This window comes from Papaver somniferum, chromosome 1 (assembly GCF_003573695.1).
Source record: "Papaver somniferum cultivar HN1 chromosome 1, ASM357369v1, whole genome shotgun sequence".
Classification (NCBI taxonomy): Eukaryota; Viridiplantae; Streptophyta; class Magnoliopsida; order Ranunculales; family Papaveraceae; genus Papaver; species Papaver somniferum.
The window spans coordinates 6160910-6186604 of record NC_039358.1 but is presented as its reverse complement, the minus strand read 5'-3'; the positions used below and the strand labels follow the sequence as shown (position 1 = coordinate 6186604).

The 25695-nt window shown below is 36.5% G+C and overlaps 2 protein-coding genes and 1 pseudogene across 4 annotated transcripts; 2 read left to right on the top strand and 1 right to left on the bottom strand.

Annotated features, from left to right (window-relative positions):
- Positions 1-638: 638 nt before the first annotated feature.
- Positions 639-1631, top strand: LOC113289229 (uncharacterized mitochondrial protein AtMg00810-like). Its single transcript, XM_026538761.1, has one exon. The coding sequence runs from the start codon at positions 639-641 to the stop codon at positions 1629-1631; it is 993 nt and encodes a 330-aa protein (XP_026394546.1).
- A 7657-nt stretch (positions 1632-9288) lies between these two features.
- LOC113278467 (bark storage protein A-like) lies at positions 9289-15163 on the top strand. Of its 3 annotated transcripts, none has more exons than XR_003325538.1 (8): positions 9289-9517; positions 10814-11650; positions 12351-12942; positions 13187-13254; positions 13439-13594; positions 13842-14294; positions 14386-14641; positions 14760-15163. XR_003325538.1 is itself a non-coding variant. In XM_026527303.1 (8 exons), the coding sequence occupies exons 3-8, from the start codon at positions 12639-12641 to the stop codon at positions 14560-14562; spliced, it is 1080 nt and encodes a 359-aa protein (XP_026383088.1). In that variant the 5' UTR covers positions 9290-9517; positions 10814-11650; positions 12351-12638; the 3' UTR covers positions 14563-14810. The 3 variants fall into 3 exon arrangements, 2 of the variants coding, with proteins under 2 accessions (XP_026383082.1, XP_026383088.1); XM_026527303.1 differs by having other exon boundaries at positions 9290-9517; positions 13842-14036; positions 14115-14294; positions 14386-14810; XM_026527297.1 differs by having other exon boundaries at positions 14386-14810.
- Positions 9851-19553, bottom strand: LOC113288386 (annotated as a pseudogene).
- Positions 19554-25695: the final 6142 nt, after the last annotated feature.

Here is a 25695-nt window from a genome sequence, read left to right as displayed (position 1 = left end):
CCTCAGGTACGCCGTATCCTTTGACATATTATGTTAGTTGTGATAGATTCTCTACAGTTCATAAAAAGTTTCTTTCAGCAATTACAGTTGGGTCTGCGCCTAAAAATTTCAAAGAAGCCATGAAGCATCCAGGATGGCGTAAAGCAATGGCAGAAGAAATACGAGCTTTGGAAGAACAAGGAACATGGGAACTAGAATAATTACCGCCGGGAAAGAAAGCTCTTGGCAGTAAATGGATTTACACAGAGAAGTATGATGAGAATGGACAGTTGGTGCGGCTCAAAGCTAGACTTGTGATCTTTGGGAATCATCAATTAGAAGGGTTGGATTACAATGAGACATTTGCACCAGTGGCGAAAATGACGACAGTGCGGACTTTCCTAGCTGTGGCAGCAATTAAGAATTGGGAAGTGCATCAGATGGATGTACATAATGCATTTCTTCATGGAGACTTGGAAGAAGAAGTGTATATGAATATACCACCCGGATTTGCTCAAGGTAAGTCTAATATGGTGTGTAGGATGAAAAAATCATTATATGGTTTAAAGTAGGCTCCTCGGTGTTGGTTTGCAAAATTGTCAGCAGCTTTGAAGAATTATGGGTTTCAGAAATCATATTCCGATTATTCTCTTTTTACTATGACTAAGGAAAAAATCCAACTTAACGTTGTGGTCTATGTGGATGATTTGATTGTTGCGGGTAATGATTTAGTTGCGCTTGATCAATTCAAACTTTACTTGGGACAATGTTTCAAGATGAAAGATTTGGGGAAGTTGAAGTATTTTCTGGGTTTGGAGGTGGCCCAGAGTGCACAAGGTTTTTATATATGTCAACGCAAATATGCGTTGGATATCATCATGGAAACAAGTTTATTAGGTGCAAAACCTGCAGAATTTCCAATGGAAACGAATCATCGTCTTTCTTTGGACAAAGGAGATTTGTTCACGGATGTGGAAAAATATCGAAGACTGATTGGGAGTTTAATCTATTTGTCCGTGACTAGGCCGGACCTAGCGTATTCCGTTCATATTTTGTCTCAATTCATGCAACTGCCGAGAATAGCACATTGGGAAGCGGCTCTTCGTGTGGTTCGATATTTGAAGAAGAATCCTGGGCAGGGAATTCTGTCGCGCTCTGATAGTGGTCTTAATTTGAAAGGATGGTGTGACTCAGATTGGGCTGGTTGTCCCTTAACTAGACGCTCATTGACAGGATGGTTTGTTCTTCTTGGGTATTCTCCAATATCCTGGAAAACTAAGAAGAAACATACCGTTTCTCGTTCGTCAGTTGAAGCGGAATATATATCTATGGCGGCGGCTACGTGTGAATTAAAATGGCTGAAAAAATTACTGGGTGATTTGGGAGTTCATCATCCACATGGTATGCATCTTCTATGTGATAGTCAATCGGCTTTGTATATTGCTCAGAATCCAGTTTTTCATGAACGAACAAAGCATATTGAAGTTGATTGTCATCTGGTTAGAGATGCTATCATGCAGAAGATTATTACTCCTTCTTACACTCCTACAACAGTGCAATTGGTGGATATTTTTACTAAATCTTTAGGGAAAGCTCAGTTTCAGTATCTTATTTCCAAGATGGGAATGTGTGATCTCCATGCTCCGTCTTGAGGGAGGGTACTATGAGAGTTATATATGGGCTCAAGACTGTTGGCTTGAGACCCAGTCTTGAGACCCAACTTCACAGTCCAATGTCTAAACTGTTATGGACAGTCCAATGTCAGGTCGAACACTAGGGTTTAAAACTAGGGTTGTGCGTCTTGTATAAAGTGGAAGTTGAATGAATGAAAGAGACACGAACTCATTATTATACGTGTTTGAGATTATACAAAATATAACATATACTCAAAACACTCTCACTCACACAGGTATATATATATACACACACCTCAGAGAGATTTGATCAACCATGTAAAATTTGTTATAGTTTTCTCGGTTTTAATCTTTTCTCTCTTCATTCTGGGTGAAACTTCTACTGGTAAATGGAAGCTATTAAAGAAAAGTATTGGAATTTCAGCAATGTATACTGTATTGTTTCCAAATGATCGAGTTATTACGTTTGACAGAACAGAATTAAGTCAATCAAATATTTCGCTGCCTCAGGAAAGATGTAAAAAACTTGCTAATGATGTGAAATCCGCGGATGATTAAAACAGACACTGCTTGATTTCCCAAATCCACAACTTAGACGGTTTGGACACGGGTGATTTCTAATCCGCAACCATCCAACCGTTGCACACCCCTAGAGTCAGGTGAATCAGCTTACAAGACCAGGCCCAATTTCAAACACAACGGATCAAGCTAAGGCTCATTAATACGTCTTCTTCTTCATTTTTGTTTTTCCAGGGTTTGTTCTGTATTTCTTTTTCTTTCTCTGTGACTTCTCTCTCTCAAAAAAAGATGAATCAGTTGATTAGGAGATCATGGAGTTTAATGGGTTCTTCTTCATCTTCTTCAATTGTGTTGAAGCAGCAGACACTGAATGCTTTGATGAAATCACTTCATTTGTTTCAATCATCTCAAACTAGTAGTAGTAATGGTTATTGGGGCTGGTTAGAGGATTTCAGTTTCAACTCCATTACAAATCAAGTCTTCTCCTACTGTTACAGAGGGTTTTAACAAACACATTTGGCAAAACACAGCGACCTTTGGATTACATATATCCAACGGTTGCCATCTTTCATGACATGGCAACATTTTTTTTAAAGATTGTGTTTGTCCGGAGTTAAAGGATTAGCCTTCTCAATTCTCATCAAGAAAATAAAAGTCATCAATCGATCAACAATTAACACAATAAGATATCATCAAGTTCAAAATTCTCTTTATCTCTTTTAATGATCTGACCCTTTTAGTTCTTTGATTGTGTTATTGTTTCCTTCGTATGATAACTATTTTTTATTTTGAGCTTTTTTTATTTTTTTTGATGAGAGAATTGAGAAGGCTAATCCTTTAACTCCATTAGTAACCCTTAGATTTATCAAATCCCATTTTTTTTTTAAGATGGTTACTACGTTACTAGCTAGTAACCTTAGATTTATCAAATCCCATGGTTTACTACGTTTTGTCGGCCGATCCTGACCCTTTATATAGACCGATCTGAATCAGCTCAGTCCAATTTAAGGAACGATTTTTGGGGACAATGGTTTTTTTGTTGGGGAACCATGGTTTTATTTTGGCAAGATATTAGAAGTAAATCTAAGTCACCCTTGATCTAAATATTTATATTAATACCTAAATTACCCTTCCGATTAATTTTGGGGATGATTAGAAGATGATTAAGTTAAAGATAATATGTGAGATTAAAAAACCAAATGAGTTTTTTTTTTTTAAAAAGAAGTAGAATATTGAGAGAATAAAGTTAGAGAGATGAGAAGGGAAAACATGAAAAACGACGGATTTTACTAACCACACCCAGAGGAGGGTATTTGGGTACCCAGGTATGTTTCAAACTTAGATTATATTGGTTGAATTGCTCCAATTTTCAAAAACTGTAAATTTTTTTAAAGTAGATTGGGCTTGTTCGGTTACCTTATGTGAAGAACAGGTTACCAAACTCATCTGAAAGTGTAGTTCGGTTACTTTTTCCACAACACACAGGTTACCGAACTCACTCTTTAATGGAGGTTTTTAGTCGTTCGGTTAACAGACAATTTACCGAACTTTGTTTTAGATTTACATAGTCATGTTCGGTTGGTTCGCAACTTTAACGCAACATCACACCATATTAACCCAACTCCACGTGTATGCAATTAGTGAAGAGTTCGGTTCGTCAAGATTTTTTGCGAACAAACCGAACATAGTGGGATAAGTTCGGTTAAATTGAAACTCTACATAGTAGGAAAAATAACACAGTTCAGTTACATTGGAATTTTTTTTCTTTTTTTAATATGGGTAGAGTTCGGTTACTAGATAGTTTCAGAAATTTTTGCGAACAACCGAACAAAGTATGAATAGTTCGGTTAAATCATAACTCAACATAATGGGACACAGTTCGGTTACATTGTTTTTTTTTTTTTTTTTGTATTATGGGTACAGTTCGGTTACTTACTATTTTTTTTTTGCGAGCCAACCGAACACAATATATTGGTTTTCAATGAGGAGTTCGATTAAAACTATTTTTGCAAACAAAAAATTAAATTCGTGATAACTGAAGTGTTCTTCGTGTTCTTGGTTTCAAAATGTTCGGTTACAAAACTAGTTTTTTAAAAACTATTCCTAACCGAACATGCCACTTTAACTTCCATTTAAACCATATTTTGATGATTTCTACTTAATTTTCCCAATAAAAAAATGAATTAAAAAAATTAATGGGTTTTTCAATCGAACAAGGAACGTCAAGCAAAGAGAGAAGAAGAGAATTTTTTTTTTGTTTTAAATTAAGCTATATATATAGAGGTGGTGGTGGTAATCATAGGTGGTGTTGGTAACCGGTGGTTGGTGGTGGTGATAATCGGAGGTAGTGGTGGTAATCGGCGGTGGTGGTGGAGGAGCTGGTGGTGGTAGTAATCGGCGGTGGTTATGGTGGTAATCGACGGTGGTGGTTATATATATAAGTAGTTTTTAGGTTGGTTTTAAATTAAATTAAGTTAAGGATAGGTTAGCCATATCAATGCTTTAGGACACCCCTTATAACTATAGGAAAGGTGGCTTAATAAAACCACGGTCCCCTCAAAGAAACCATGGTTCTAAAAAATCATCCATTTTAAGAATCAGGTAGGAGTGTACACAAAAACCGAAACCGCCGATTTCACACGTAACTGTCCGTAAAATTGTGGGTGAAAATCAATCCGCAAGAGCCTATAAACCGGTCACGGTTGAGTTTTCAAATCTGCAAGGTTTAGCGGTTCGGTTGAGGTTGGATTTGTAAATCCGTGGATTCACCCGTACCGTAGGATAGTAAGGTTTCCTTCTTAAGTCATGCTGAAAAATGTTCACACTTTGATCACTTGGTTACTGGTTACATGAAGCTTACAATGGGATTAACTTTAATCAATATCTATTTCTGTATAGACTTGAAAAAAAATAAGTTGATTTAATTTTAATCAACACACAAACCAGAGACACAGACTGTAAGTTGAACAAAATTACCTCAACAGAGCTAGAACTAAGTTGGATTAGATTAAAGGCGTAATTCCTTGCCGTTAACAAAAATACTTCGCTTACTTACTGCCTACATATATAATATTATGAGAGTTATATATGGGCTCAAGACTGTTGGCTTGAGACCCAGGATTGAGACCCAACTTCACATTCCAATGTCTATACTGTAATGGACAGTCCAATGTCAGGTCGAACACTAGGGTTTAAAACTAGGGTGTGCGTCTTGTATAAAGTGGAAGTTGAATGAATGAAAGAGACACGAACTCATTATTATACGTGTCTGAGATTATACAAAATCTAACATATACTCAAAACACTCTCACTCACACAGGTATATATATATATATACACACACCTCAGAGAGAGTTGATCAACCATGTAAAATCTGTTATAGTTTTCTCGGTTTTAATCTTTTCTCTCTTCATTCTGGGTGAAACTTCTACTGGTAAATGGAAGCTATTAAAGAAAAGTATTGTAATTTCAACAATGTATACTGTATTGTTTCCAAATGATCGAGTTATTACGTTTGAAGAACAGAATTAAGTCAATCAAATATTTCGCTGCCTCAGGAAAGATGTAGAAAACTTGCTAATGATGTGAAATCCGCGGATGATTGAAACAGACACGCTTGATTTCCCAAATCCACAACTTAGACGGTTTGGACCCGGGTGATCTCTAATCCGCAACCATCCAACCGTTGCACACCCCTAGAGTCAGGTGAATCAGCTTACAAGACCAGGCCCAATTTCAAACACAACGGATCAAGCTAAGGCCCATTAATACGTCTTCTTCTTCATTTTTGTTTTTCCAGGGCTTGTTCTGTATTTCTTTTTCTTTCTCTGTGACTTCTCTCTCAAAAAAAAAGATGAATCAGTTGATTAGGAGATCATGGAGTTTAATGGGTTCTTCTTCATCTTTTTCAATTGTATTGAAGCAGCAGACACTGAATGCTTTGATGAAATCACTTCATTTGTTTCAATCATCTCAAACTAGTAGTAGTAATGGTTATTGGGGCCGGTTAGAGGATTTCAGTTTCAACTCCATTACAAATCAAGTCTTCTCCTACTGTTACAGAGGGTTTTAACAAACACTTTGGCAAAACACAACGACCATTGGATTACATATATCCAACGGTTGCCATCTTTCATGACATGGCAACATTTTTTTTAAAGATTGTGTTTGTCCGGAGTTAAAGGATTAGCCTTCTCAATTCTCATCAAGAAAATAAAAGTCATCAATCGATCAACAATTAACACAATAAGATATCATCAAGTTCAAAATTCTTCTTTATCTCTTTTAATGATCTGACCTTTTTAGTTCTTTGATTGTGTTATTGTTTCCTTCGTATGATAACTATTTTTATTTTGAGCATTTTGTTATTTTTTTTGATGAGAATTGAGAAGGCTAATCCTTTAACACCATTAGTAACCCTTAGATTTATCAAATCCCATTTTTTTAAGATGGTTACTACGTTAATAGCTAGTAACCCTTAGATTTATCAAATCCCATGGTTACTACGTTTTGTCGGCCGATCCTGACCCTTTATATAGACCGATCTGAATCAGCTCAGTCCAATTTTAAGGAACGATTTTTTGGGGACAATGGTTTTTTGTTGGGGAACCATGGTTTTATTTTGGGCAAGAAATTAGAAGTAAATCTAAGTCACCCTTGATCTAAATATTTATATTAATACCTAAATTACCCTTCCGATTAATTTTGGGTGATGATTAGTAAGATGATTAAGTTAAAGATAATTAGTGAGATTAAAAAACCAAATGAGTTTTTTTTTTAAAAGAAGTAGAATTATTGAGAGAATAAAGTTAGAGAAGATGAAGAAGGAAAACATGAAAAACGACGGATTTTACTAACCACAACCAGAGGAAGGGTATTTGGGTACCCAGGTATGTTTCAAACTTAGATAATATTGGTTGAATTGCTCCAAATTTTCAAAAAACTGTAAATTTTTAGAGTAGATTTGGGGCTTGTTCGGTTACCTTATGTGAAGAACAGGTTACCAAACTCATCTGAAAGTGTAGTTCGGTTACTTTTTCCAAACACACAGGTTACCGAACTCACTCTTTAATGGAGGTTTTTAGTCGTTCGGTTAACAGACATGTTACCGAACTTTGTTTTAGATTTACAGAGTCATGTTCGGTTGGTTCGCAAACTTTAACGCAACATCATATCTAACCCAACTCCACGTGTATGCAATTAGTGAAGAGTTCGGTTCGTCAAGATTTTTTGCGAACAAACCGAACATAGTGGGATAAGTTCGGTTAAATTGAAACTCTACATAGTAGGAAAAATAACACAGTTCAGTTACATTGGATTTTTTTTTTCTTTTTTTAATATGGGTAGAGTTCGGTTACTAGATAGTTTCAGAAATTTTTGCGAACCAACCGAACAAAGTATGAATAGTTCGGTTAAATCATAACTCAACATAATGGGACACAGTTCGGTTACATTGTTTTTTTTTTTTGTATTATGGGTACAGTTCGATTACTTACTAGTTTTAGAAATTTTTGCGAACCAACCGAACACAATATATTGGTTTTCAATGAGGAGTTCGATTAAAACTACTTTTGCAAACAAAAAATTAAATTCGTGATAACTGAAGTGTTCTTCGTGTTCTTGGTTTCAAAATGTTCGGTTACAAAACTAGTTTTCTAAAAATATTCCTAACCGAACATGGCACTTTAACTTCCATTTAAACCATATTTTGATGATTTCTACTCAATTTTCCCAATAAAAAATGAATTAAAAAAATTAATGGGTTTTTCAATCGAACGAGGAACGTCAAGCAAAGAGAGAAGAAGAATTTTTTTTTTGTTTTAAATTAAGCTATATATATAGAGGTGGTGGTGGTAATCAGAGGTGGTGTTGGTAACCGGTGGTTGGTGGTGGTGATAATCGGAGGTAGTGGTGGTAATCGGCGGTGGTGGTGGAGGAGCTGGTGGTGGTAGTAATCGGCGGTGGTGATGGTGGTAATCGACGGTGGTGGTTATATATATAAGTAGTTTTTAGGTTGGTTTTAAATTAAATTAAGTTAAGGATAGGTTAGCCATATCAATGTTTAGGACACCCCTTATAACTATAGGAAAGGTGGCCTAATAAAACCACGGTCCCCTCAAAGAAACCATGGTTCTAAAAAATCATCCATTTTAAGAGTCAGGTAGGGGTGTACACAAAAACCGAAACCGCCGATTTCACACGTAACTGTCCGTAAAATTGTGGGTGAAAATCAATCCGCAAGAGCCTATAAACCGGTCACGGTTGAGTTTTCAAATCTGCAAGGTTTAGCGGTTTGGTTGAGGTTGGTTTTGTAAATCCGTGGATTCACCCGTACCGTAGGATAGTAAGGTTTCCTTCTTAAGTCATGGTGAAAAATGTTCACACTTTGATCACTTGGTTACTGGTTACATGAAGCTTACAATGGGATTAACTTTAATCAATATCTATTGCTGTATAGACTTGAAAAAAAATAAGTTGATTTAATTTTAATCAACACAAAAACCAGAGACACAGACTGTAAGTTGAGCAAAATTACCTCAACAGAGCTAGATCTAAGTTGGATTAGATTAAAGGCGTAATTCCTTGTCGTTAACAAAATTACTTCGCTTACTTACTGCCTACATATATACTCAAAACACTCTCACTCACACAGGTATATATATACACACACCTCAGAGAGAGTTGATCAACCATGTAAAATCTGTTATAGTTTTCTCGGTTTTAATCTTTTCTCTCTTCATTCTGGGTGAAACTTCTACTGGTAAATGGAAGCTATTAAAGAAAAGTATTGGAATTTCAGCAATGTATACTGTATTGTTTCCGAATGATCGAGTTATTACGTTTTACAGAACAGAATTAAGTCAATCAAATATTTCACTGCCTCAGGAAAGATGTAGAAAACTTGCTAATGATGTGAAATCCGCGGATGATTGAAACAGACACTGCTTGATTTCCCAAATCCACAACTTAAACGGTTTGGACACGGGTGATCTCTAATCCGCAACCATCCAACTGTTGCACACCCCCAGAGTCAGGTGAATCAGCTTACAAGACCAAGCCCAATTTCAAACACAACGGATCAAGCTAAGGCCCATTAATACGTCTTCTTCTTCATTTTTGTTTTTCCAGGGTTTGTTCTGTATTTCTTTTTCTTTCTCCGTGACTTCTCTCAAAAAAAAAAAGATGAATCAGTTGATTAGGAGATCATGGAGTTTAATGGGTTCTTCTTCATCTTCTTCAATTGTATCGAAGCAGCAGACACTGAATGCTTTGATGAAATCACTTCATTTGTTTCAATCATCTCAAACTAGTAGTAGTAATGGTTATTGGGGCCGGTTAGAGGATTTCAGTTTCAACTCCATTACAAATCAAGTCTTCTCCTAATGGTAAAGTAATCGAATCAATCAATCCTTTTTTTTTTCCTTTTTTTTTTTCTTCTCTCCCTAGAGTTTTGTTTGTTTGCTCGATTTAGCCTTAAATGTTTAATTCAGGAGTAATCCAAGTAATATATTCTGCTCAATCACTTGTCTAGAATGTTAATCACAGACATTTCATCATCATGAACTGTATTCTACATTCAACTGTTTCAATTTACAAGAATTTCTTTTTGAAACGGAGGTAGTAATAAGTTAGATTATCTCTGGTTACTGTATTGACTAAGTATATGCTTTGCCTTTCATTTAATTATCTCTGGTTACCTTTTATGTTACTAAGGCCTACTATCCTTCTCCTTCTCCTGATTTATCGATCATCTCCCGCTTTCACCTTGTTGTTCTGATAGAGTAACTTAACTTTCGTACTTTAATTCGAAGAGAGAAATTTACTTTGTCCGAATTTTACTTCACTGTTGTCAGATTAACACTGTTGTTGCAGAGAACGTGAATCTGAGAAATCTCCCACCTGCAGTAGAGGATGTGATAGATAGGCTTTCATTATGCTTTCATTTAATTATGTCATTCCTGAGCTTGTGCATTATGATAGCACACTGGTTAGAATAGGAATGGAAACATCTTTGAAATTTATCTCAACTCTGCATTTGTGTAAATTAGGAGCCTCCTGCTGAATTCTATAATTTTTCTACTAAATTAAAATTCATGTGATTGCCTCATTCGCGTGTTCGCCTTCTGTGTGAACTTCTTCTCAAATTGTTTGAAATTGATTTGTTCATTGTGAGATTAACTGATGTCCTTAGTGGAGTAACGTATCAGCCAGGCCTCGACTACTTATATGCAAACACATGCAGCTCTACCTTACAGTAGTATTAAAGAATTGATCTTCTCTTGTCTTGCATAAAGTAAACAAATTTTACATGTGATTATGTATCAACACTTTTGTAACTCGTACTGAATATGTGTCAGAGCTAGGCTTAGCTCTTGGATGCTGCCACTATACTGTCAGATAACAAAATTGTTAAGTTTTTAATTTTTTTGGTGAATCAGGAAATAATTAGATGGGGGAATGTCTTTGTTTGCTTAGTGTCCGTATCCATGGCATCCTAAATTGTTTTATTAGTGTTCTTGATTCAGCGTGCATAGTCGCATTACCGTCCTGCAAGATGAATCTTCACTATCTTTTCTGATATTTCAGGCATCATTAGCATACATATAAAAACACATGCATCACTCTTGGATCCCAGCTTAATAGAATGCGCTACTAACTCAGATTTTTTTATATGAATGCAGGGGACAACCAGATACCGAAAACATTTTAAAGGAACAATGAAAGGAATATCTCATCAAGGCAATCATGTCAGTTTCGGTAGTTATGCTCTTCAGGCACTTGATCACTCTTGGATCACAGCTAAACAAATAGAAGCAGGGAGACGAGTAATGACACGGTATACTAAAGCTGGTGCAAAACTATGCATATGCTGAAAAACCTGTTACACAAAAACCTGCATAAGTGTGTATGGGTAGGGGAAAAGGAAATCCAGCATTTCGAGTAGCTGTGTTCAACCATGTAGGATAATCTATGAAATTGGTGGAGTTACAGAAAATGTAGCCAGAGAAGCTATTAAAATAGCTGCATCTAAAATGCCTATAAAGACTCCATTTCTTATCGGAGACAAACGCCCCAACATCTGATGATCCCTTGGCAGTTTTAGTCGCAATTCTGTATGTCATTAGCTGCCATGTCTAGAAGGAAACAAATGCCCCGAAAGAATAAAACTACAGATAATTTCATAGATAATCTCTTGTGGCGCACCTTTTTTTGTACAAGCATTTTTGTATATTTCATTGCTTCTTTTGTGCAACTCTAGGGGGAACAGCTTTGCCTTTAAGGCAATGTATTTACTATCTGGTAATCCATTTCAGATAGATTTTTGGGTTTTATGCTCCTCATAAATTTAGCTTGAGAAAGTATAAAAGAAGCAATGAAAGAAAAGTATAGATTTTTGGGTTTTATCCATTTTTCTTCTGAAAATGTGGTTCCTCAGGTATAAGACAATGACTCATGTTTCCATCATTTTATAAATGTGCACTGATCCTTGCAACGACGAAACACGGAATTGGTTTCAGGTATGCTGGTTTCTCCTTTTAGTTTAGTTCATTGTCAGGATAGATAATAGTCTTGGTGTATACTGGTATTATGTATGTTCAGTAAGATCCCATAGATCCGACCTGTAAATTTTTAACTGTCTAAAGGTTGAACTTAAATGAGTGTTATTGTTGTAGGCTTCCAAATAATATTAAAGTAGGTGATCCTGCTGAATAAAATGCGTAATTCTATGATTACATTCTCGTATATGTCCAGTTGCGCCCAAAAATCTACTGATAATTATTGCAATAGTTCTTGACTTCGTAACTTGCAGGCATGGTTGAATTTATTGGATTATTACCAAAAGTCAAAGTGCTATAGGCACAAACTTAGAAGATCAGAATTATGTTATCATGTGATAGTTTTGGGTATGGATCTCCAGTCTCCCCGCAGTTAGATCATTCTGGCCGAAATCAGCTGTTTCGTTCTACATAGAATAAATGAAAACTAGGTCGGACATTCAGATGTAGAAATAATATGTTCACATTTTTGTAATATGCCGACTTATTGAACTTTCCAACTGAAGGAAGAATTTACTCGGTTGTTTAGCTTGACTGCAGCTCTGTGTTGGTTTACTCAATTAACTGACTTTTTGCAGGAAAGATCAGTTGCTGAAGCTGCGGCTGCTTTACCTTTATTCTCTTTGCTGTTGTGTGACTGAAGACTGTTTTCCATTTTCAGGACTGGTCAATATTCCCTGTTAAAGCTGTATCTGATCAAAATTACTGCATTTTGAGTCCCCAACCCCAACTACCATTATTTTTGTACTGAAGCAACAATGATGGCTAGCTCAATCACATGGTCTGGCAGATTTGAAGTTTGGGCATGTAACACGTTTATCCATAAAATAATTGAGAGTTGACTATTTTTCTCAATAAATAATGGATTGCTAGTCTATAAATCTGCACACCAGTCCTATGCAGATTCACCATCACGAGAGAGCATTTTCACTGTAATCAATCGAAGAGAATGAACACCCATCAGTCAGTTTTGACTCCGGTTAAGCGGTCATGGTGCAATGGAATGACAATTTTGAATATCATGGTTGTAGTAATAATACTAGTGGTACAAATCTCTTCAACCTGTTGTTTAGCTTCTTCACAGCACCAGAATCTGGTGAGATGGAATCATCCAAAGCGTGAATTGCTCGACAGAATCAATCGGAAAGGACCTTATATCGGGGTGGTGATGGCTTACTCTACTGAAGAAATGGCTCTTCAAGCTTCTGGTGTGTTCATCCCCAACTGTCACAACCCTTCCGTTGACTTGTCTGGTAGGCGGCATCCTTTCTATCTCCATTATTATTGGATCTTACAGTTGCCACGTCACCTTTTTCTTTTCTTTCTTTTATCTTTGATTTTTCTTTTTTCTTAGCAAAAAACAATAGATTAAAAAAAAATCACTTTATTCAAGTTCCAAACTCGTTTATTCATTTTCAGCGTGCAATAACAAAATCCAGAATTGATGATCCAAAAATATGTTTATTACCATCTCATGAATCATGCAACTGTTGGTAGGTAGAAAATTCAACATTGGAAGCATTAAAGGGACAAAGGTTATTTACGTCATGTCGGGGCAGCGCAGGGTAAAATCTCAATTCCCCGCCAAAAAAATAAAGGCAAAATGGTTCTAGTTGTCTTGCTTATTTAATAATCATGGTTCTTCTGAACTGTGTGTCATGTATCACCGATTCAGGCAAAGGGGTTTCCTGTATACTTATTAAAAGAAAAAAAAAAGTCTTGCTTATTCAATACGATTCATGTTTGTAGTTAAATGCCGGAATCACTGTACAAATCCTTCTGGACGTATTCGATATACGAGGAATTGTTCATTACGGTATAGCAGGGAGTGCTAATAACTCCTTATCTTATGGGGATGTTAGCATTCCAAAATATGTTGCCTTTACGGGTTCCTGGAATTGGGAGGTAAATTCTGAATTAACTTGTTCATAGTTTCGTTTAGTATTTGCTTTCGGATTCTTCTGAAGTGACTTGTTGATTATAAATTAGTATAAAAAATCTAGCTAGCCGATGTCGGTGTAGTACAGTGATAAAATCTATAATGACACGTAATGTGTTGGTAACTCGTTATCAATCAAACGTAAAAAGAGTCTAGTGAAATAAATCGACAATAATATTTTCAAAACTTATCTGTATTCATATTATGTTGCAGAATTTGGGATCAAAAAATGTGGATAAATTTACAGAAATGAAGATTGGAAATTACAATCTTCCGAAAGAGGGACAAAACCTATTGGGGGAAATTGCATTTAAACCGGAGGAATTTTTTTCTGTTGGGCAACCCATGAAAGAAGTGTTTTGGCTTGAAGTAGACAAAACTTGGTTCAACCTTGCAGCACAGCTGAAGGTGAGAAAACTTCACAATTATGCCTGGAAAATCTATTACAGATACTGTTCAATTGAAACAGTTGCTTGCATACGACAGTGTTTGGAATTTCAACGATGTGAGAACGCTACCTCGTGTTTGCCAAGAGTTCCAAAGGTAGAATATGGATTGAGAGGTGCTACAGCTGATATATTCTTAGACAATGCTGCTTATAGAAATTTTCTTTTCAAAGAATTCCAAGTCTCAACTGTTGATGAAGAGAGTTCTGCCATAGTAATGGTGAGTTTAAAAATATAGTAATTTTTTTTCTTCTTACTAATAATCTTTTATTATTGATTGATGAAATGACTGACGGATATTACAAATACAGACGGCCATGTCAAGTAACGTTCCATCTATCGTTATTAGAGGGGTATCAGATTTGGCAGGTGGAGAAGGAACACCAGTATCTACATTCCTCAGTTCTTTGGCAGCTGTTAATACTCTTAATGTTACGATCAAGTTCATCGAATTGATTGGAGCATCAAGAAATACTCTTGCAAAATGAGAAATCATCATAGGTGATCAGTCAAAGCGGTTGATGATCAGTCAAGTTTTATAATTTTCTTAAGTTGTAGCTTCCTAAGGTGTTAATCTTTTATTACCGAATTTACTGCATGTTTCAAAATTTCCAAGGTTTTAGAATTTACTGATGCTACAAAAATATGTTTATTTCCATCTCATGAATTATGGAACTGTTGTTAGGTCGAAAATTCAACATTGGAAGCATTAAAGGGACAAAGGTTATTTACGTCATGTCAGGGCAGCGCTGGGTAAAATCTCATTTTAATGCCAAAAAAAAAAATGAAGGCAAAATGGTTAAAACCAAATCCCTTGCTTAATACAATGCATTCTTTGTAGTTAAATGATGGGATCACTGTACAAATCCTTCTGGACGTATTCGATATAGGAGGAAGTGTTCATCACTTGATAGCAGGGAGTGCCAATAACTCCTTATCTTATGGGGATGCTAGCATTCCTAAGTATGTCGCCTTTACAGGTGCCTGGAATTGGGAGGTAAATTCAGAATTAACTTGTTCATAATCACGTTTGGTATTTGCTTTCGGATTCTCCATAAGTGTTTTCTTGGCTATAAATTGGTATAAAACAGTCCAGTTAGCCGACGTTAGTGTAGCGCAGTGGTAAAATCTATGGGTGGCGGTACTAATGACCTGTTTGACACTCGTTATCAATCAAATATGAAAAAAAAAGTCTGGTGGAATAAATTGACAATGATAATTTCAACATCTATCATAAAAGTAACTTGTTCATAAACTTGTTTTTTATTTTTACTTTTCTTAAACAAGGGCTTTCAAAAAGGCAAACAGTCTACCTTAACTGCTGGGGATAGCCAAGCAGGATAACAAAACTGGTACAGATAGACAAACCAAAAGGCAAGGACAACATAAGAAAGTATAAAAGACAACAAATGGAAATAAATAGATAGGTGCTACTATTCCAGACTGCAACTAAACAACAGAAAATATCATCAAGGACTAAAGAGGCTTCATCCACGACTAAACAAGTATTCAGCATTACAAACCAACAGTAGAAGAACAAACCAAAACCACACGATAATTCTATCAAGATAGGTAAATTCCGCACGACTTGTGGGTAACAAGAACTTGCACACCACATAAGAAACAAAGCACAATACACAGGTTCGAAGAACCCCCGAGGAGTTCTGGCTTAAAGGAAATTTATCATGTTTCTCCACGGAAGAATGATAGTAATAATAATATAGGCAATAATAATGTTGTAAATCCGAAAAATTGCAGCTAAGAACAAAAACATCAACAACAGAGTCAGCTCCGAGAGAAGTTTATGGACGAACCACAACGTTACTGTTACCAAAGAACAAGTAGCTAAGATAAGAGCCAATAACTTTAAACACACACTCTTTCCACGTCCAAACAATATCTTTGTGACCATCAATAGAATACATCCTACACTTGCCCCAAATTATATGTACTTATTTCTCAGGCCTTTGTCGAAGGAGTCAAATGTCTTAAAGGTCCTGTGTCGAGGTATTTTCAGAACATGTGCACACTGAAATCCAGCCAATCATCCCAAATGTTGAAAATAATACTGTTTTAAGAGAAAGAATATAATCATAAGATCCTCTAGAACCTTCCGATAAGGGAGAAAATTTTCTGTATACATCAAACTAGACCACTTGTACCCAGCAAAAGAAGCCGCCTTATACCCATACCAAACATAAATACTGACATCCCAACCCCCGATGGTATAAACTGTCTTAAAGATCTTCCAGCAAGGAATATCCAACAAGAATGTAAATCGAATTCCATCGTAAGATCCCAATTGCTCAAGCGAGGAAAACGCATATAAGGATAAACTTCAGAAGCATTCAGCACAAAAAAAATAAAGCATAAACCACCGAATTTCCACCTGGTTCCAGAAACCCATCTTAAATCTTGGCAAAATGATCTCACTAACATGCCGAAATGAAATGACAACATTGCCTTCAGGATTTATTTCAGAAACGGTCCGCGAGTTATAACCCCAAAGGTGTCACTATCCATATACAAAAACTCCAACAAAACAAATTGTTCACAAAAACCCCATTTAATATAAAATGTCTATATTACCCTTCTAGTTTAAATCACCCCAACAAAAACAAAAATCAACCACACTTTAATTAATTCTTATTATATTGTCACCCCCAACAAGAAATAAACAACCACCAATAAGCAGCGCCGCCATCGATAACCACCGCCACCACTTCCGACCACCGCCGCCACCGCCACCACCTCCGACCACCGCCACCGACCGCCGCCGCCACCGACCGCCGCCGCCACCGACCACCACCGACGCCACCATCGACCACCACCGCCGCCACCGACACCACCGCTCCCCCGCCGCCGCCGCCGCCGCCACCGATACTGCGCAATTGCACCACCACTGCCAGCCACCCTACCATCCAGCACCACCATTGTCGACCACCACCGCCACCAGCTCCGACCACCACCACCACCGCCGATACTACGTAATTGCACCACCAATACCAGCCACCCTACCATCCAGCACCACCACTGTCGACCACCGCCGACCAAAACCAGCACCACGACCGTCCACCACCACCACCTCCCAAAAGTACGATGAAAACGATTTTGGTTTCATCATAAATACGATGAAACCGATTTTGGTTTCATCTTGGTTTCGTGAGAAATCACTGGCAAGAAATTTTTTAAGAGGTATTATACATCTTCATGGATAGAAATACATTGTTGAAATACGATGAAACCGATTTTGGTTTCATCATAAATAAGATGAAACCATAATTGGTTTCTGCGCTTCAACAGCAATACCACCAGTTATGTCTCAAGACCCATTACTCAGCTTCACCTGGTATATCTTTCCATCTAGGTTTACATGCAATTCCTCATTGTATTGCAGCACTTCATTGCACCTGCAACTACAAATTCACTTCAAATCCCATACCCACTGCATTACTGCCTTCCATTTCAGTTCAAGCTCATACCTGAACACCACAAATGCTCCATCTCAGGCTCAGTTTGATCTTCAACTGGACCTGCAATATCCATATTAATTCAACCAGAGCAACACCAGTTCCTCCATGGATTCTGATTATCACCAGCTGTAGTTCATAATCACCACCAACATAGGCATCTCAGTTCTTCTCTACACTCTCAACCTGCAACTGTACTTAAAAACCATTCTCAAGCATCAGCTCAAACCATTCTTCATAGAGAACCAACTCAAAGCCAATACCAATACCACCTTCTCTATAATATTAACTTCAGCTGCAACCGGAGCTTACTAGCAGCATCAAATGAAACTCGTCACAAGACCCTGTCACTGCAATAACCATATCAAACCCATCACTGCAATAACCATATCAACAATACCAGCAACTACACTTGCACACTGCCAATCTAAAAACAGCGGCAGCAACATCTCCTAGCTGAATCTACTCAGCTCCACAATCCAATTCACCACCTGCAATTGCTTCTCATTTCAACTGTAAGAAAAATTATAAGAGATATTATACATGTTCATTGATAGATGGAACCAATTTTGGTTTCATCATAAATATGATGAAACCATAATTGGTTTCATCATAAATAAGATGAAACCATAATTGGTTTCGTCATAATTCAACTGCACATGTACATGAACCTGCATGTTATTGATTCATTGACCTCCACATGTACATGAACCTGCATTTCATACTTTTATGACATAAATAAGCAATTTCTTATTACTTAGCACATGGTTAATGAACAAGCTGTAGACAAGTTCGAAGTCTCTGATATGAGTTTTGTGACTATCAACACAAATCAAACATCCATTGTTGATTACATCGCATTTTACTAGCTACGAACATAGGTCAACATATACAGAGTTGATAACCAAACAAGAACAAAGATATCAGGACACCTAGGAGAGTATAATCGGGCGAAAGTCATGCATATTGTGACAAATGAAATTCTTAAGCATGAGATTTATTTAATTTCAAGGTTGGATAGGCTACAAACACTAAACAATTAAGATGCAAGCAACTTCCTGACACTGGCAGCATGTAGATTAAAGAAAAAATTGAACAAGGAGAATTGAGTTACCCGTGGCATATTCAACTAGTTGAATAAGCTCAGTGTCCCTAACTTGGACGATAACATATGAAGTAGTGGACACAGCTGTGATGTTACCAAAATCATTGACTGCAGCTTCTTTACAGATGCTTTTTGTCTTGTCCAATTTAGCTTCTCCAATTTCCCTATATTCCAAAGATTGCAATATTGATAACTTCTTCTCATGCTCAATATTTTCCCCTTCAAGAACCTAAAAATCAAGCAACATATAACACATATAAGCAATCATTAAGACTAAGACTAATGCTCCACGTTACATTGAAACTCAACAAGACACCTAATGGCTTCACAAGCAAATTAAAATCTGAATTATCAAAGGTCAAATTTCCAATATATAATGAATTCAATGTTCAATATCCTAGTTTAGTGGTTCTCAATTTTGTGTCACAAACAAGCAGTACAATTCTGCATACCTTAACTTCCTGGTGTAGCTTCTTCTCCCATGCCAAGAGTTGCTCCAATGTGGAAAAGTGACTCTTCGGACCTTGTTCCACAAGCGCGCCGGTATCCAATCGATATTAATTATACAAAGGAGGTTTTGATATCTAGCTTGAACTCAAATTTGTCAAAAGACAGTTTCTGGTCAGTCAAAATGTGAAACCCCAATCAATCCTAAACCCAAATAAACTTAATTTTCATTCAAAAACAAAACTACAAACTTTTCATTTAGATGGGCACGACTAATTTCAAGCAGATTAGAGACAGGCTCACCAGCAACAACAGCTTTCTCAAGATAGTATTTGATACAAGCAACAATTTGAGCAAGATCTTGATGTCTTACCACCAATTTCATATTTGCTATCTCACCACCACCTCCGCCGCCACTGCCGCCATGATTATGAACAAACTTATTACCCAGTTCCATATGCATCCTAATCCATCACCTGCAGTTCAGTTTAGCTTACAGTCACCACTGCCATCAACAAATCCATCTCAGTCATAACCTAGGAACAAAACAAACAATCAAATCTATTAAAACCCAACACCACAAAACCCATTTCAGTTCAACATCTCTTCTTGTCGATCGACAACTCAATCCACCGCAAAATCATCTCAACCAATCACTACCACCATCAAACAACAACCAAAAGACTCATCCTAGTTTTGTGAAATTAGCATTTCCATTTCAATTTCACATTTGGTTCCTTGATTATAATGTTATCTACCATTTCAAATAAATGCTTCCACCTTAAAATTTTCATTCTCCTCTGTATCCACATCTAATCCTTGGCTTAAATGTAACCAACCAAATTTGATTCAGAAAAATTTCAGTATAGATCCATGTACACATTCAATAATATACAGATCCTTGTCAAACTTCAAATGAAAAATTAGTTCAAAAATCATAAAGTCTTCGACCAAAAATAGATCATCAAATTAGATCCCTCACAGACTAATTCCACCAACAAATTTGAAAAAAATTTAACAAAAAATTACAAGAAATTTGTGATTTCTTACCGCTATCGCCGATGAGACAAATTAGGTTATCAAATTTGACATCACCACTCCGTCATCTCTTCCTTGAAAATCGATCTCAATCATCAATTCGTCACCAACCCATCCCTGTTCTTCTTGTTCTTCAATTGAAGTTACAATCGCAACCCTAATTTCAACAATTTGTTCATCTAATCTTACAGAAATATCAAAACATCACCAGATCCACCTGTGTTTTCTTCTGAATTTGAAAATGAAACTATGGTTAGGGTTTTAATTAAGGTTGGGGTGGTGGTGGTAATGGTGTCGATGGTTAAGGAATTGAAGGAGGCGGAGGAGGGTGGTGGTAACGTCTCTCGAATTCTTCACCTCTTGAATCAGCGCTGTTCTTCTCGTGCAGTTCCATTGTTGCTGCTGGTGATGATGATGGTGGGAGAAGGAGACGGAAGAAAGAAGAAATCAGAGAAGAAGTAGAAAAGGTCGAAGGGTATGTTTGGCTTTTTTAAAAGTAACAAAAACTAAATTTACACATTATTATTTGGTTTGGGGTTTTTGTCCCAGTTTTATTTGAAACGATTTTTATTTGGTAGAAATAATATGACCGGTTTTTTCTTATCACTAGTTTGTTCATCTAGGGGTTTTGTCACTAGTTTTGTTAAATTAAAATGACACGGACTAGTACAACAAGCCAGAACATACTAATATCTTTACTAAACCTTTCCCCGAAGAAACCATCCCACCAACAAGCCTTATTGTTCCAGTCAGCCAAACCAATCAAACAAACCACCTCATACTCCATAAAGACCAGGGTAATGATGCCTTTCAACTCGCGAGAGAACAAGTGGAGATCAAGTATGATCTGTCTAGAGGAGTTAATTATCATGACTGCTAGCTTATACAAATTATATAGTTGAGATTAAGAAAAAAACTATCATCCATTGCTTGGTTAAGGCCACAGTTATCTATAACGTCATGATTAGTAATTATCTCAGTAGACACCAAAAATTCTCTAAAGTTGACATACCCCTGACATGCAAACACATACATACGGGACATCAAAAACTTACCATCAAACTCATTGGAATAGAAATCCATTCGAAATTGTCTAAGGATAGTAAGAAACGGAATCACAGTAACAGTAAAGGATACAACATCGTATAACAATATACCTATTACACCGTGGGAGCTGGAGAGGAAGTACTGATGACTAATATCCCTGAGCCATTGAAACCAGATACGATACCACGGGCAGTAACCCTTTCTTTATGAACTAGGCACCCACGATATTTAGTTTCCTCGGTAGTAATCTCCTTCATAAACTTATTTTTTATCCAAAGAATAGCACAAAACAAGACCTGGAGATAGATACAAATCCAAAGGAAAGTTGCAAAGTTAACCACAACCCCATAATCCTCATAATATAAGTCTCCAGAAAAATTTAGGTCAAAATAAATGACTTTGTCATCATATAGGTCACCTGAATCGTCATCCTCGCCAGAGAAATTGAGACTGTTTAAGAAAGTCAACATGTTGACTCGGTTAGACCTTACGCTGACTTGACCCGGACCTAAGTCATCAGAGAAGTTGACTTCAGTAAGCACATAAAAAATTATTCAATGGCAAGATGAACAACTGTATAACCTGTCTATCTGTTTTGTAATCAGACAGGTGTTGTCATTTATACAGTTGATAAGAAACACACAGCTTATTAATTTCTTTGGTTTGTGGTTTCTACTTTGTTAAAGATTCAAATATACACATACCTCTTTGCAGAACCAAATCCAATTTATACTAGAACTAGTGAGTGAACATGATTAAAAAACCATTATCATGATATATTATTCATATTCCTTACTGGATATACTAAATTATGCCCCTTCTATATTCACAAGTTGACATTCATTCTGAGGCAGTCATATGTTGGAGAGATACTATATCCAGATTCAATATGTTATTTTTCACACTTTACGAACACAGAACACATCAACAAATTAAGATCCTTAAAGTAAAAACCTAGCATGGAAAATGCTAACCTCAGCAAGACCTTTAAGAACAAATACTAGAAGAGCAACTAGTTATCTAGTCCAATAACAAAGCTTCAGCAGCTTGGGAAGCTTAAAAACCTTCCCTTCTACATTTCACTTCTAGGTTACTAAAGTGAATGCAAATGGGCAAAACACCAAATCAAGGTTGTAATTCTATAAAACATTCTGTGACTGAAGTCTGACTAAACGTCACCAAAAACCTTGTAACAGAACAAAGAGGTTAAGAATTTGAAAATAGATAGATTCTTCTATTGTTCAGCTTATAATATCAAAAGAAAGGAGTACACTACAAATCGCTGCTAGACACTAATAAATGGAAGCCCAAACTAGAACCTCTAGTTCTTGCAGAGTCTCGACTAGTTCCTTTAGTTAAGAAAGCTCTGACATTGACCTTTAATAATAAAACCGTTGTCGATGATAATGGGTCAATTAGTCATGATATCATTATTCCGTTGAGTCCTTATTCCTCGGATCCAATTAATGATTTTCTAAAAGCTTATGTGATCCAAACCATAACCGTCACTTGGGCCATAACTTGCAATCTTTTGCGCATTACTGAACTTGGCCTTCTTTAAATACTCAACCATCATCCCCATATACTCTTCTTGGCCTAAGATAATGCACGGGCAACATTGTGCTACGATAATCTCAGCCATTTCCTTAGATCATTCTGGTTATTCATGCATCATATGCTTCACTTATCCAATTTGTTCAATAATAACAATGCTACTCTTGCATTACTAGTTCCTTGGACTGTTCAAGCTTTGGCTGGCCTTGAACTAATGCATAGGCCAAACCTTAGCATATTCTACACACTTGCATCATCCTTAAGAGTTTGGGACAACTCAATTCCATGGATATGCCTTAATGCCAACATCGCACGTTGCATTTGTCAACTTGGTCTTGTCTTGTCTTTCCCTCGATGAAGCTTCATTAATCGGCCAATGTCTTTACAGTGTAGCGCCACCTTCACGCTTCATTGGGATTATAGGGTATCTCTATCTCGACGCTTAACAATCAATGCAATGCAGTGCCATATTGGCTAAACAATGACTAAGACGACTACGATGTATAGCACCATCTTGGCGCTTCACTAGCCTGACCGGTCATAAAAATCCTATATAAGAAGTCTTTCCCTACTTGTATGAATACACAAAAATCTTAACCAAGTTTTCTTTTCCATTCTCCACTACATTGCTCTTATTTAGTTTCCTGTCTAGTTTATATCAAAAAATAAATATATCCATGCTTCAAAAGGAAAAGTAGAAACAAATACACATTTAGCTATCCCCATTACTATATAAAATTAAATAATTCATCTACATGATAATCGGTCAACCGAAGGGAGACCTTCTATATAGTGGGTTAAACCGTAATATAAGTCAACTTTTCTCCATGCGACATGTTATTTCAATTTTTTTTATTTTTGTTTCCAATTCATTCCGGATAGCTCTTTTCAAATTGAGTTGATAATCGAATATTGGCAGTTCCAAAATGTTGCTAGAAAACATAAAATCGACCAGAAAAGATCGATTTCACCTTCGTTTGTATCGAATTAAGATCGAATAACGAAATTGAATAATAACGCTTATATCCGTTGCTAAAAACCATTGCGAATTTTAAGATTTCGGTCGACACCCACCGTTCACCCACGACAATCTAGTTTTATAACTATAACTTGTCATATCATCTCATTAAACTAAACCAAAAGAAAAAGAAAGAAGCATATGTTTTTTTTACTACTTTTATTAAATAAAATAGTTTACAATATTTTTTAAAGTACATAAAATAAAACTAAAATATACACTCATCTTATTCTCTTAATCTTTTATGATAATATATAATAATATGGTTTTAATTTTTCAGTATTTATCTTTTCCGTTTTTGATAGGTAAATAATGTTTTTGGTAGGTAAATAATAAAAATGTTCGCTATCCCATTTTCTTCCTCATGACGTGGTACCAATCTAAATCCTTCATTAAGAATGATAAACTTGTTGAAGTCCAAAATAAAATCAATCAGTGCTTTTGCAATACATCCCGGTTGGAGGGTATAAAGCATTTTCGGGTGAGCAGACTTAATTTTGGTGGCGATTCACATATGTATAAGAATGTCAATTAGCTATGTATAAGCCAACGGTATGACCATCATTTGCAAGGTTAGGAATTAACTTCCAAGCCTTCACCAACAACACTCGTTAGTTATAACCTGTTTGGATGCACACTTAGAAATAGTTTTTCGATTCCGGAAAATCGAAAAGCAAAAAATTAGTTTAAACGTGTAGAACATCAGTACGACTTCCGTAAAGAAAACAGTCAATTTTTTTTTACCGATTTTTGCTTCTGCTATTAGCATCAACAAGGGTACGATAGTCTGCCAGCTTGTAAAATGTATAGAGAATTCTGATGCCTAAAGCCAGTGAAATGATTAGGGTTGACCCCATAGCTTAGAGAGCCGTTGTCTTATAAGGAAATGAACAGATCAAAAGAAGAAAGAAAAGAAAAAGTCGATAGGGATTCGGAAATCAGAAGAAGAAAATAAAGTTAAAGCCTAAAGGCAAAAGATGAATAAGCATCACTATCTTCATAACCGAACTCTTTAAACTTTTGTTTTCTTCATGTGATCCCTCTCCTTTCTAGTGAGTGCTCAGTTGCTCACTCCACCACCACCACCACCGTCCCATAAGAGTCCTACTCCCCTTCCACCAAAAAATGATACATTAATCTTTGTTAAGTACAAGGTACTGGCCATTAAACTCATCTTTAAGGACTAGGAGTACAAATTCTCAATTCTCCCGTGTCATAAAACACAGTTTTCAGCAGCAGCTTCACGGGTTAAGTAAATCTAGTCAAACGAGAAACCAAAACATGGAAATTGTGATAAACACAGGCCTAATTCATGCATAACCAGGTAAATCCAGAGATGTTTATACATTTTTTGCGCGTGATAATATAAAAAGCCCTGTTGCTGGGTACAAAAGCAAAGATAAAACCCAAAACCTGTGATTTAAAAAATTAAGAACGTTGGAGGAAAAGACCACGCAGAGTTCTGACATGACACTTAACTTAACCTGCTGGACATATCATGGTTCCACCACCACCACACCCCTAATATGCCAGATATCTTCTTGGTTGTGAGCTTGTCAACTTATAGTAACGGTAGGCAATACAATTTGAATACCTTGCAGCGACAAGAAGCTATTTTGGAACCGTCTATGATGGTTAAATTCCAAATGGTCGAGGGAATGTTATCGAAATATGTCGACTGCTCTGGAGATATCAGAAGTGAGAACGTTGAAATGAGCAACGATAAATCCTATAAATAACACGCCCAACACAATTAAACTGTTAAGAAGTTACTTACTTGCGGATCAAAAAAATTACCTGCTCTGATACCATGTTACTAAATTGTAATCCCTTTTTTAAAAAAGTTGGTATAAATGCCCTGAAGCATTTCCTGCCTTGACACTAACAAATGATCTTGGCAAGAATGTTGAAGTGAGCAAGGAAAAATCCTATGAAAAATACG

Excerpts from the sequence above, each read along its gene's own strand:
- LOC113289229 (XM_026538761.1), top strand. The coding sequence starts at position 639 with ATGACTAAGGAAAAAATCCAACTTAACGTTGTGGTCTATGTGGATGAT.
- LOC113278467 (XM_026527297.1), top strand. The coding sequence starts at position 12,639 with ATGAACACCCATCAGTCAGTTTTGACTCCGGTTAAGCGGTCATGGTGC. Across the intron at positions 13,255-13,438 it reads TCATGTCGGGGCAGCGCAGG|TTAAATGCCGGAATCACTGT; the intron begins GTAAAATCTCAA and ends TCATGTTTGTAG. Across the intron at positions 13,595-13,841 it reads CGGGTTCCTGGAATTGGGAG|AATTTGGGATCAAAAAATGT; the intron begins GTAAATTCTGAA and ends ATTATGTTGCAG.